Below are 13097 nucleotides of genomic sequence, written 5' to 3' on the forward strand. Positions count from 1 at the left end.
TCTCCTAGTAGCACTGCAGCACTGTCGTCCCGTCGTTCATCGATTTGCTCCAGTGGGCACCAGTAATATCTCCACTGTGAGTCTTGTTGTTACTGTTTTTGGCATATCAAATATGCCAGGCTCTGCAGTGAGGGCGGGATACGCTGGGTAGCTTGCCAGGCTCTCCAAGAGGGACGGAGGAATCGAACCCGAACCCCGGTTGGCCACGTTCAAGGCAAACGCCCTACCCGCTGTGCTAGTAATCTGGAGTAATCTCCTTAGATGAGATGTTGTCCTTGAGTTAATCTCCTGGAGGAGTGGCCTTGGCTCTCTTTGCTGATTTGTTAATGTTCAACCCCACCTTTGGATCCCCACCCTACGTGACTGCTATACAAACTAAGATTGATTGAAAGAGAGACAGTTACGGAGACAGCAGAGAGAGAGAGACAGACAGATAGAGAGAGAGAGAGAGAGAGAGAGAGAGAGAGAGAGAGAGAGAGAGAGAGAGATACAATGGGAAGAAAGAATTGCGCGGTAAGACAGAGTCACAAACAGAGGGTTGGAGAGAGCTGGGAGAGACAAGAGACAGAATAAACGACAACTAATCAGCAATCAGCTTGGCCCTCCTTCCTTCCTTCGCCTGCTCCTCCCCGCCATCGGCCCCCTGGGGTGGGGGAAGCAGCAAGAGACTACCGAACGCAGACGGCGGAGAGAGATGGAGAGCTTTGGCCTGGGGTCAACATCCATTCCGGGTAGAGTATGGTCTAGAGAGCACCGAACACGGGCGGCGAGAGACAGCCGCCGAGAGAGCCTTTCACCTGTCATCCCTGCGCGCGTGGAGATTTTCACAGCCCCGAATGACCCGTTTGGCGATGACACACCCAGCAACCAGAAGTAAGCTTACCAGGTATGTGACAGGTTATGCCAGGAGATTCCTGGACTACAGGCCTCGGTCACTTCCTCTCTCCTGATGGTGCAAACTCTGTTTTGTGTCGGGGGGGGGGGGGGAGCAGGGCACAGCCAGTCGTGCCAGGGATTCGAACTGGGATTGGCCACAGGCAAGGCAAATGCCTCAACCTTCGTACTATGGCCCTGAAAGTGCAAATTCTACCCTGATTCCCTGGGCTTGGTGGCCCGCTGATGCCAGCTGTCAGGCCCCAGCCTTTGCCCTCGAAGAACGACGTATGCCAACATCGAAGCTCATGATTCATTCTCGCCCCACCCCTGGTGCAGCTGGATTCAGAGACCGGCAACAGCAGGGGCGCGGGGTGGGGGGGGGGGGAGTACATTCTCCAGGGTGGGGGGCGGACAGCCAAGCCAAGCGGGCCACACGGGTTGAAAATAAACATTTTTATATAAAGATATCTTTGAAGAAAGGTGGCGTTCCCGTCCTGCATCTGGAGGGAGGGGTTTTGGTGCTCCCTGCTCAAGAGAACGTAAGGGGCCAGGCCAGTGCCCCCCCCACACACACCCCCACGAGGGGCCGCCCGGAAGCCGAGTCTAGATGGGGGGTCTAGAGCGATGGAGAGAGAACGTGGAGCGATGCGGCTTGCAGGGCGCCGGCCGGGCCGGACCCCCGCTCACCCGGCTTGCCCCAGCGCCAGGGTGCTGAACTCCTGGCTCCACCGAAGCACGATCTCCTCGCTCTTGTCCTGCGGCAGGACGCTGTACGTCTCGTTCTGCAGACACCGCATGCGGGACACCTGCGCGGGGCGGCGGTGAGACCACCCGTGGGCACACCCTCCCCCCCCCCCCCCGGGCTTCCAGCAGCCCCCCCGCCCCCCACGCCCTGGCTGGCCTCGGGTGGGGACCAGGCCCTCAGGGGAAGTCGCTGCCGTGTTCCCACCACCACGGGGTCCGGTGCGGGAGGGGGGGGGTCGGCCCAGATGGACCGCGGCCCCCCAGGAGAGGGCCGGCGGGAAGGGCCTCACCTTCCGGTCCCGGCTTCGCATCAGGCACTGCTGGCTTTTGAAGGTGCAGAAGTTTGGGTACTGTACGTAGTCCGTGTCACAGATCTAAGTCGGGGGGAGGGCGGGATCGGAAGGCGGGTAAAGGCTCTGGCCTTGCATGAGGCTGACCCCGGTTTGATCCCCGGCAATGCAGACGGTGCCCTGAACCCTGCCCGGGGGTGACCCCTGGGCACAGAGCCAGGAGTCAAGCCTGAGTATTGCCGCGTGTGGCTCAAAAACGAGAACAAGTAGATCCCGGCCAAGTGCCAGGGACAGAGGGGGCGGGGGCGGGGGCAGGGGCGGGGGTGGGGCGGGGCGGGGGCGGGGAGGTACCACCCAAGCCAGGGCGGGGCCAGAGCTGTGAGAACCACACCTGGAGCCCGAGCGAGAGGATGGCAGGGAGGGTGCTTGCCCTGCCCTCCGCTGACCCGGGTTCGAGCCCATAGAGTTCCCCCAGCCCTGCTAGGAGTGTAGAATCAGGAGTAAGTGTAAATCCTGAGCACTGCTGGGTGTGACCCCCCCCCCCCCCGCGCACACACACACAAACACACAAATAAAAAGGAGAAAGGGAGAGGGAGAGGGAGAAGAGGGGAGGATGGGGCTGGAGCGATAGCACAGCGGGGAGGGCGTCTGCCTTGTACACGGCCGACCTGGGTTCGATTCTCCACATCTCACCCCTGAGCACCGCCAGGAGTAATTCCTGGGTGCATGAGCCAGGAGTCATGCCCGTGCATCACTGGGTGTGACCCCCAAAAAAAGAAAAGGAAAGAAAAAGTACTGAGCACTGCTGGGTGGGCTCCCCCCCCCCACAAACACACAAAAAAGAGAAAGGGGGAGGGGGAGGAAAAGGGAGGAGTCCAGAGTGATGTACAGAGCAGGGCTGCCCGTCCCTGCAGGCTGTTCCAGGGAGAGGCAGAGGGGCCATCTGCAGAGCCCCGAATTTGGATGTGGGGCTGGACCAATGAGACGTAGGGCAGTGCCTGGGCCCCTGGACCTGCTCATGGACCCCAGATTGATTGATTGATCGATCGATTGATTGATTTGGTCTTGGGGCCACACCCAGCTATGCTCAGCTCACTCCTGGCAGGACTCAGGGAGCACCTGGGGTGCTGGGGTCACGGCAAGGGCCCTGCCTGCTGTGCATTCTCCAGCATCCCCTGGGAGATGTGAAAACCCTGTGGCTTGGGCTGAATCATCTCCCTCCGAGAGTCTCACTGCCCCAGCGATTAACCCCGGGAGCAGCCGAGCTGACACCTTCCGGAGAATGAGGGGCACCGAGAGCAGAGCTGCCATGGGCCCTGTCGTAGGCTGTGCAGTCGTTCCTGCCTTGATTTCCCCCACCGTGGAGCCAGAGGGCCGGCCCTCACTCAGCTGACACAGGGAGTTTCAGGGGGCGGGAGGTGGGGGGCCTGGGGATGGCAATTATTTGGGGAGGAGGAGTGAACTTGATTCCACTTAAGAAAAAAGTACTAGAAGATCTGGACCGGGCAGAACCTTCTAGAATCTTCTAGAATCTTCTCTTCCCTGTCAGAGGCAGGAAAGTGCTACACGGGGTGAGCACACAGTCCTTTTTCTAGAGAGGAGGCAGCGTGACCGCCACGGTCCCAGCCCCAGCCTCGGACCAGGGCGGGGTCCTCCAGAGACAGGGCGGGGGTACTCAGCGTTAGGAAGAGGCTCTGTTTAGTTTGGGGGTCACAGCCGGCGATGCTCAGAGCTTACTCCTGGGCCCTGCACTCGGAAGTCACTCCTGGCGGTGCTCAGGGGATGCCGAAGATCGAACCGGGGTCGGCTGCGTGCAAGGCAAGCGTCCTACCCGCCGCGCTGCCCCCCCAGCCCCGGGCAAAGGCTCTGACCGACCTTGGTGGGGAAATCCCCGTCCTGGAAGCTCAGAAACTCGGTCTTGAGCCAGCCGGACACGCGGGTGTCCTCGCAGCCCTTGGTGGCCAGCCGGGCGCACCAGAAGTCCATGCGGAGGCCGCCGTACATGTCCAGCCCGTAGAAGCGGCCTTCCGCGGGGCTGCCGACCTGGGGCGCGGGGGACAGAGCAGCGGTCTGCGCCCCCTGGCCGGGGAGCGCCCGGGCCCCGCCCCGCCCCGGACCCCGCCCCCGCCCCGGGCCCCGCCCCGCCCCGCCCCGGGCCCCGCCCCACCCCGCGCAAGGCCTACGTGGGTGCCCGTGGACATGCTCTGGGACGTCAGCAGGGGGCTGATGAAGGGCGTCTTGTGGGACCTGTCGCAGCGCTGCCGCTGCAGGTTGGCCTCCGAGAGGCACTGCTCCAGCTTCAGGGAGCAGAAGGCGCACAGGTCGCAGGAGGCCATGTGGCGCCGACCCAGGTTGTCGCAGACCTGCGCGGGGAGGGGGCGAGAGGCCGGGCTGAGAACACGCCCCCGAGGGCTCCCTGGCCCGCCCCCGCTGGCCGCCCCCAGCCGCCCCGACGGCCCCTCGCTCCCTGCCCTCCTGGAGGGCTTATCTACCCCCAGAGAACCCAACTCTCCCCGCGCAGCCAGCCTCCAGCCCAGGCTTCCCTCCCTCCCTCCCCACTCCCTCCTTCCCCCCTTCCCTCCTTCCTTCCTCCCTCCTTCCCTCCCTCCCTCCTTCCTTCCTCCCTCCTTCCCTCCCTCCCTCCCTCCCTCCAGAGGACCACATGGGATGCTGGGAATCGAACCCGGGTCGGCGCTTGCAAGGCAAACGCCCTCCCCATTGTGCTATCGCTCCAGCCCCGCGCATCTTTCTTAAAGGGAGGTGGTGGGGTGGGGGCCACACCAGCTGTGTTCAAGGGCTCTGTACCCAGGGTCACTCCTGGCAGGGCTTGGGGAACCTTGGCGGTGCCAGGGATCAAGCCTGGGTCAGCTGCAGGCAAGGCAACGCCTGCCCCGCTGTACTCTCTCAGGCCCTGAAGCCATTCTAGCCTCTCTGAGTTCCAAATCCTCAAGGCCAAGTGCAGGATGGAGTCCTCCCTACAAGCCAACTGGTGGGACCGCGCTGCCCCACGCTGAGACTCTGGGGACGGGGATCCCGTCTCCATCCCCGCTAAGGCTAGGGCGAGTTGGCACGGGGTTACAGAGGCACCGGCACCTAGACTGGGTACTTAACATACCCCCGTCATCCCACTGACGGGGACACTCAAGGCTCGGTGAGGCGGAGGAACCTGCTCCAAGTCATGTGCCCAAATCCCAACCAGGGAGCAGCCCACAGACCCAGAAACTTCCAGCTCCACAGTTTCGGCTCTCCCCAGGCGTCTGGGGTGGGAAGCCCCCAGGAGCTTAGACGACATTGCTCAGGGTGGAGAGACCCCCCTCCCGGGCCGACCTCTTCACCCGGAAATGCATCCTCCACATCACAGCTTGCTGCGACAGCCTCTCTACCCCGTCCTCCTCACCCTGGCGTTCGGCCCCTCTAATGCGGGGAGAAATCGGGAAGTCTCTTTCCCGATTTCACCCCACAGCGCGTTCAAACAAATCATCGACGAGTCGCTGACCAAAATTCACTGCTGAAATGCCTTTTTCTTTCCAAACGAAATGCAAGCATTTCTGACTATCGCTTGGGAGGACCCTTATTATTTCTTTGAGGGGCTGGAGCAATAGCACAGCGGGGAGGGCATTTGCCTTGCATGTGTCCGGCCCAAGTTCAATCCCGGCATCCCATAAGGTCCCCTGAGCACCGCCAGGAGTAACTCCTGAGTGCAGAGTCAGGAGGAACCCCTGAGCATTGCCAGGTGTGACCCAAAAAAAAAGCAAAAACAAAAATATTAATAATAATCACTGCCACTGTCATCCCGTTGCTCATCGATTTGCTCGAGCGGGCACCAGTAATGTCTCCACTGTGGAATTTGTTGTGACTGTTTTTGGCATATCGAATATGCCACGGGGAGCTTGCCAGGCTCTGCCGTGCGGGCGGGATACTCTCGGTAGCTTGCCGGGATCTCCGAGAGGGACGGAGGAATTGAACCCGGGTTGGCCGCATGCAAGGCGAACGCCCTACCCACTGCACTATCACTCCAGCCTATTAATAATAATAAATAAATACATATTATGTCTTTGACTCTAGCTCCTGCTGCTCCAGGTATCAGAGCTTCCTGCTGTTTCCCTAACCAAGCCCTTAGTGATTCTCGAATGTTCTTAAGAGCCTTAAAAACAAATAAATAAGGGGCTGGAGCAATAGCACAGCGGGTAGGGCGTTTGCCTTGCACGCGGACAACCTGGGTTCTAATCCCAGCATCCCATACGGTCCCCTGAGCACCGCCAAGGGTAATTCCTGAGTGAAGAGCCAGGAGTAACCCCTGTGCATCGCCAGGTGTGACCCAAAAACCAAAAAAAAAAAAAATTATAAATAAATAAATAAATAATAAAAGGGAAATCTCTCCCCCAGCCGGAGAGATCAGCTAGTGGTCCTATGTCTCATGCTTCCCGCCGCCCCCGGCCCACTGCCCACTGAGGTCTTCGCGGAGTCTGAGAGGAGGACCCGGGAGTGTGGGCCAACTTGGCTGGACAGCGTGACCGTCATACCAGCTTCCCGAAACCAAGGCTCTCGTCTTCCAGGTGCTGCCAGGCGCGGGCCGTGGGGGTGATGATGCAGGTGTTCTCCATGATGGAGTAGCACAGGATCAGCAGGGAGTCCACGTGGGCGAGCTGCAGGAGGCTGCGGGAAGACCGCGCTGAGCCACGCGCACCCTCTGCCTCTTCCTCTCCCTCCGCTTCCGGCCGGAACCCACCGTCTGGAAGCTGAATGGGCCCGGGGTGGGGGCAGTGAGCCAGTCCCCTCCCCTCAAATGGGGGACCGTGGTCCAGAGAAAGGCTCAAGGCTGCCACGTCCCAGCTAGGGCCTCAACGAGATGTCATCAGCCTCGGGGACACAGTTGACACCAGGACCTCAAAGGCCCAACCAGCCACTAGGACAGGGTTTAGGCCAAGGTTGGCACGTGTGGGCGAGGCCGGGAAAGTGGGCACGTTCCTCCGGAGAAGGGGGAAGAGAGAGAGAAGAGAATTTCCTTTCTTTGTTTTTTTTTTTTGTTTTGTATTTTTGGTTTTTTGGGTATTTTTTTTTTTGCTTTTTGGGTCACACCCGGCGATGCACAGGGGTTACTCCTGGCTTTGCACTCAGGTATCACTCCTGGCGGTGCTCGGGGGACCCTATGGGATGCTGGGTCGACCGCGTGCAAGGCAAACGCCCTCCCCGCTGTGCTATTGCTCTAGCCCCTTCCTTTCTTTTCTTATGGTGTGTGTGTGTGTGTGTGTTTTGGGTCACACCCCGTGCTACTTCCTGGCTCTGCACTCAGGAATTACTCCTGGTGGTGCTCAGGGCAAGCACCCTTTGGGATAACGGAAATCGAACCAGGTCCCGGGGTCCCTAGGGTTCTGCAAGGCAAGTGCCCTCCCGGCTGTGCTGTCACTCCTGCACTCGAGGTGACATCTTTTTTTTTGCTTTTGCTTTTTTTTTGGGGGGGTCACACCCGGCGATGCTCAGGGGTTCCTCCTGGCTCTGCACTCAGGACTGACCCCTGGCGGGGCTCAGGGGACCCTATGGGATGCTGGGAATCGAACCCGGGTCGGCCGCGTGCCAGGCAAACGCCCTCCCCGCTGTGCTCTCGCTCCAGCCCTCGAGGTGGCGTCTTCCTGTACCTTCCAGGGGTCTGGTTTTTCCACGTGGGGTCCCCGTCATACGTCTCACTCGCTCCGTCCGCGCCCTGCGCCGACCGCAGGAGCTCCTGCATGTTCTCCATCATCAGCGGGTACGAGTCCACCTCGCGCACCCGGGGCGTGAAGGTGAAAAGGCTGGAAGGGAAAAACTTGCGCCGGAGCCGGGGCAGGAGCCGGGGCCCGCCCTCCGCCGCCTCGCGCTGGAGCCCCGCCAGGGACGCGGCCCCCGACGTCTCCTGGGCTTCCTCCTCTTCGTATTCTTCCTCCTCCTCCTCCTGGTCCTCCTCCTGCTCGTCCTGCGCCAGCACCTCGTCCTGCTTGTGCTTCTGGGCCTGGTCCTTGAGCCGGTGCTCGTGCGCCAGGTCCTGGCCCCCCAGCGACAGGGAGGACTGCAGCAGCTCCTCGATGTTGTTGTGCAGCCGCTCGGGCCAGGGCGGGAAGGCCTGGCGCTCCCCGGCCCCTGCGGGTCGAGGGACCCAGAGAGAGAAGCGAGGGCGCACGGTCGGGCTCCGGCGCTCAGGGGGCTGATTTGCCCAGGGGCTCGCTCACTCTCTCTCTCTCTCTCCTCTTTCTTATTCTCTCTCCTCTCTCCTCTTTCTCCTCTTTCCTCTCTCCTCTCTCTCCCTTTCTTTTCCTCTCTCCTCTCTCTCTCCCCTTTCCCTCTCTCCTTTCTCTCTCTCCCACTCTCTCCTTTCTCTCTCCTCTTTCTTTCTCTTCTCTCTCTCCCCCCTCTTTCTCTCTCTCCCCATCTCTCCTCTCTCCTCTTTCTCACTCTTCTCTCTCCTCTTTCCCTCTCTCCTCTCTCTCCTTTCTCTCTCTCCTCTCTCCTCTTTCTCTCTCTCCCCCTCTCTCCTCTCTCTCCTCTTTCTCCTCTTTCTCACTCTCTCTCCTCTTTCTCTCTTCTCTCTCTCCCCCCTCTTTCCCTCTCTCCTCATCTCTCCTCTCTCCTCTTTCTCACTCTCTCTCTCCTCTTTCCCTCTCTCCTCTCTCCTCTTTCTCTCTCTCCTCTTTCTTCTCTCTCCTCTTTCTCTCTTCTCTCTCTCCTCTTTTTCTCCCTCTCTCCTCTTTCTCTCTCTTCTCTCTCTCTCTCTCTCTCTCACACACGCACACGCACACAGAGAAAGAAGAAAGCATTTCCAATGAGACCTATTCACACAGTCAAGTATGAGAGAGAGAGAGGGAGGGAGGGAGAGAAGAAAAGCACCCGCCTCTACAGCAATTCTGCCCTAAGCTAGAACCTTTGCTCCTAGAAGGACAGGGGAAGGGATTCACAGGGATGGAGCCGGTGCTTTGGATGTGGGTGTCCCATGTTCCCGCCCTGCACCTTAGAATGCCCGGAGCACCACACCAGGAGTGTCCACTGGCCCCATCCCTCACTACCAGGCTGAAGTAGACCCCAGCACCATCAAGTGAGACCCCAAAAACAAAAGAAAAAGAAAAAAGAAAAAACACGGGGCTGGAGCAATAGCACAGCGGGGAGGGCGTTTGCCTGGCATGCGGCCGACCCAGGTTCGATTCCCAGCATCCCATAGGGTCCCCTGAGCATCCCATAGAGTCCCCTCAGGAGTGATTCCTGAGTGCAGAGCCAGGAGTAAGCCCTGAGCATCGCCGGGTGTGGCCCCCAAACAAGAGCAAACCCCCCAAAAATGGTTAAGAAATAAAGATAAAAAGGTAAAATGATTAAATCATTAAAGGTTTACGCGTAACACTGGCTCAATGCTTGGCACCACAAAGGGTCCCTGATGCCCTCCAGGACATGGGAGCCCTGAGGAACACTGGGTATGACTGCCTGAGAGGGAGAGAGAAAGAGAGACAGAGATGGAGACAGAGACACAGAGACACAGAGACAGAGACACAGAGACAGAGAGAGGGAGGGAGAGACAGAAACAGAGATAGAGAGAGACACAAACACAGAAAGACGGAGGGAGGGAGGGAGGGGGGAGAGAGAGAGGGAGGGAAAGAGGGAGGGAGAGAGGTAGAGGGAGAGAGAAAGAGGGAGGAAGAGAAGAGAGAGAGGAGAGAGAAGAGAGACAGACAGACACAGAGAGACAGAGAGACCGAGAATGCTAACCTCAGTGAAAACCGAGCCTTTCTCCAGGGAAGACTGAGCTTCCGAAAGTCCCAGAGGACTCTGAGTGGGGGAATGTCTCTCCTCCAGACAGGAAGAGTGGATTCCGTGTAACCCATGTCAGCTCAACTATCAAGGCCTTTGAATTTGATTTGAAGGAAAATCAAGAAGGAGAAGTGACAGCTCAACAGTGGCCGCCCATGCTCTGCACTCAGGAGGCACTGCCACGAGGGCGCCCTGAGCACCGCGCTGGGAGTAGCTGCCACATCGCCAGGGAAACCCAAGACAGAAGAAAAAGGAAAAAGAGGACCCAGGGCTGAATGTGGGTCGGTCAGAGGGGATGAGGGTCAGGCCCCTCATTTGGACTCGCAGGTGGTGGGTTCCCCCACCCCAAATGCAGCCGGGCCTGGAGGAACATTGCTCCATTCCACGTGCTCCTGGGTGCCAAAGCTCCTGAGAGGAAAAGGATCAAATCCCCGCCGGAGCCACTGTCCCCGCTGACCCGACACTCGCCCCGCGTCTGCCCTCGAGGCACCGGGGCTCCTCTCCCGACCCCCCTCCCCGAGATGTGCGGGGCAGGCTCAGGGGCATGTCGGGTGCCCTAGTGGGGGTGGGGGTGGGGGTGGGGGTGTGTTAGTGTTTCGAGAGTGGGAGTGAGAATCTGGGAGTGCGTGTGGGTGTCGGGGTGAGTGGGTGGGGATGAATGTGAGTGTGGGGGTGTCAGGGTGTGGGGGGGGTGGGCATAAGTGTGGATTCAGGAGAGAGAGATTGAGAGTGTGGGGGTGTGAGAATGAGTATGCGGGGCTGGAGCGAGAGCACAGCGGGGAGGGCGTTTGCCTGGCACTCGGCTGACCTGAGTTCGATTCCCAGCATCCCATAGGTTCCCCCGAGCACCGCCAGGAGTAATTCCTGAGTATGTGAGCCAGGAGTGACCCCTGAGCAGCGCCGGGTGTGACCCAAAAAGAAAAAAAGAGAATGGGTATGGGAGTGGGTAAGTATATACAGGATATGGGGGTGATTGTGGGTGCGGGAGTGTGTCGGGGAGTGTATGTGAGGGGGGAATGAGTGTGGGAGTGTGTGAGGTGTGTGTGTGTGTGTGTGTGTGTGTGGGTGTGTGGATGTGTGAGTGTGGGGGAGTGTGGGGGGGTGCCCAGTCTGGGGGGGGTCAGCCTGACACCTTTAGCAGCTTGAGACTGGGCCCCGGCAGGAGGGACACAGATGCGATCCGTGCCGTGTCCTACCCCGAGGAGAGCTCGGCCCCCCTGGGAGCAGGCGGGAGGGGTGCGGGCCCTCGGCTCTTGTTTCTGCCCCGTCCATCACAGGCCTGTGCCGTGGGACCCCTTCCTGCTCCCCTCCCCGGCTGCCTGAGTCTTGGCTCTGGGGCCGAGGAAGGGGGGTGCGGGTGGGCGTCCCTGGGGGGCGGCGTTACCTTTGGCGCGGGAGGACCCAGGGATCACAGTGGTGCTGCCGGCTTCCGCAGTTTCGTACTCCCTGAGGGTGTTTGTTGAGAGAAAAGAGGCCGACTGGGTGCAGCGGACTCTCTGCAAGGACACGAGTGCGGGCGTCACTCTCCCGGGGACCCCTTCCCTGCCTCAGTTTCCATCCCAGTTCCCGCCTCTCTCTTCTCCCTCTGGTGGTGGGCAGGAATCTAGGAGTGCAGCTGCCGGTGGATGCTCTGGACTGAAACAGGCCTGCCCGAAGAACGACATTTGTCTGGGCCACAGATGTGCCTTTCATTTGTCCTTGAAGGAAATCCCTGCCCTGATGCAAGTGGCCGTCTCTGCTTGTACATCTCCCCGCGCACTGAGCCCAGGTGGGCCGCCTGTAAGCCACCGAAGGGCCCCCGGCGGGGAGGGGGGTCTAAGGCTGGTCGTTCTGGAAGCTTCCCCCGTCTTCACTGTCACCTGTTCTCATCAGCCCCGAAAGCACCGCAGCCAACCTTCTCCCTGGGCCTCACCTTGGCATAGTACTGGCGGTTGGAGCAGCGATACTGACAGAACTGGCAGAAGGACTCGAACCAGGAGGCGTAGGGCAGGTCAGAGCAGACGGCTCCTGGAAAGGGAAGGGCGGAGGGGACGGGGCTTCCTCAGAAGCCGGCCGGGAGGTTCCTTTGCGTCTGCAGAGGCCAAATGGGCGCGGAGCAAGGCGCCACCGACACCGTCACTAGCCCCTGGCCAGGCCTCACCGTCGGGGACCAGGCCGTGGTTTTCATATTGGTCCAGCTGGATGATGGTGGGGTTCCGGCAGCCGAGGGTGGCTCGGAGACGGCACATGGTCTCCGCCTTCCAGCGGGGCTTGAACAGGTCGAAGAACTTCTCATATTCAGTGTTGGAGAGCGGGCTGCCGGGGATGGCGGTCTCGGTGGGGTCCTCGGCAGGCATTGGAGGCAGGAGCAGTGCTGCTGGGTTGGGCGGGGCACAGAGCAATGGATGGACCCAGCCCCCCGCTGCTCAGGGTCCAGGCCACCCAGCCCGCCGGGCTCCTGTCTGTTAGGGCCTGGGGGTGCGTGACCATGACCCCTGGGTTAGCAAGAGGGGAGTCCAGGAATAAAGAAGGAACGGGGTCGGGCCAAGTCGGCAACGAGGGACCCAACCCAAGGGACTAAGAGAGAGGTTTTTGTAATGGCAAAGGCGCCCTGGGAGGAAGAGGAAGGCAGATGTTGCCGAAACGTCTCACCCGACAGGAATGAGAGAAGGAAGCCTGTAGCCTGCCTCTGCATGGCCCAGCAGGTCGGCCCGCGTTATCCGGACCAAAGCGGCCTCCAACGGGCCAAGCCAGGGAGAGCCAGGGTGCCCGGCGCGGGCTAGCGGGCAAGGGGAACAGCCGGGAGCGGCCACACGTCACAAAGGCCGGGGGCGGGGTCTCATGGACCAGAGGCGGGGCCTCACCGGCCAAGGGGAGGGGCCAGTGAACCTGGGAGGGGCCTCACTGGCCAAGGGGAGGGGCAGATGGGCCTGGGGCGGGGCCTCACTGGCCCAGGGGCAGGGCGTATGGGCCTGGGCGGGGCCTCACTGGCCAAGGGGAGGGGCCAATGGCTGGGCCAGGGCCTCATTGGCCAAGGGGAGGGCCGATGGCTTGGGGCGGGGCCTCATTGGCTAGGGGGCGGGGCCTGTTGGCAGAGGGTGGGACCCCAGAAACTGGCCAGCTCTCGGCACCCCCTGGACGCCACCACACTGCCTCTGTGGGGAGAGGCCCCCGTGTGCCTCACATAGACACGTCCTCTCCTGCCCAAGAGGACCCCACCCCCAGGGGACCACCTGCCTGTCCGTTTGACAGGTGGGGGAACTTGCAGGGCACCTGGGCAAGGGCTTCAGGGCAGGCCCCGGGCAGGCACATGGCGTTCTGCCCCCCCTTCCACCGCCCCCAGACAGTCTCCCGCTGAGAAAGGCGCCAGCAGGCCCGGAGAGCCCCGGGCTCAGACCCCCTGAGACGCAGGAAGTGGTTTGCACGTGGGGGGGTTCTGGA

The 13097-nt window shown here is 60.8% G+C and overlaps 1 protein-coding gene across 1 annotated transcript; it reads right to left on the bottom strand.

Annotated features, from left to right (window-relative positions):
• Positions 1-1371: 1371 nt before the first annotated feature.
• On the bottom strand, positions 1372-12070 carry ACRBP (acrosin binding protein). The gene is made up of 9 exons (XM_055143063.1): positions 11818-12070; positions 11590-11684; positions 11062-11173; positions 7547-8024; positions 6434-6566; positions 4094-4273; positions 3786-3953; positions 1911-1994; positions 1372-1682 (listed from the first exon to the last, which is right to left on the bottom strand). Exons 1-9 carry the CDS (start codon positions 12011-12013, stop codon positions 1560-1562), a joined length of 1569 nt encoding a protein of 522 aa, XP_054999038.1. The 5' UTR covers positions 12014-12070; the 3' UTR covers positions 1372-1559.
• Positions 12071-13097: the final 1027 nt, after the last annotated feature.

This window comes from Sorex araneus, chromosome 6 (genome assembly GCF_027595985.1).
Source record: "Sorex araneus isolate mSorAra2 chromosome 6, mSorAra2.pri, whole genome shotgun sequence".
NCBI lineage: Eukaryota > Metazoa > Chordata > Mammalia > Eulipotyphla > Soricidae > Sorex > Sorex araneus.

Coding starts and splice junctions, on each gene's coding strand:
- ACRBP (XM_055143063.1), bottom strand. CDS start 12,013: ATGCCTGCCGAGGACCCCACCGAGACCGCCATCCCCGGCAGCCCGCTC. Junction 11,685..11,817: donor CCACGGCCTGGTCCCCGACG/GTGAGGCCTGGC, acceptor TTCCCTTTCCAG/GAGCCGTCTGCTCTGACCTG. Junction 6,567..7,546: donor AAAAACCAGACCCCTGGAAG/GTACAGGAAGAC, acceptor GTCTTCCCGCAG/CCTCCTGCAGCTCGCCCACG.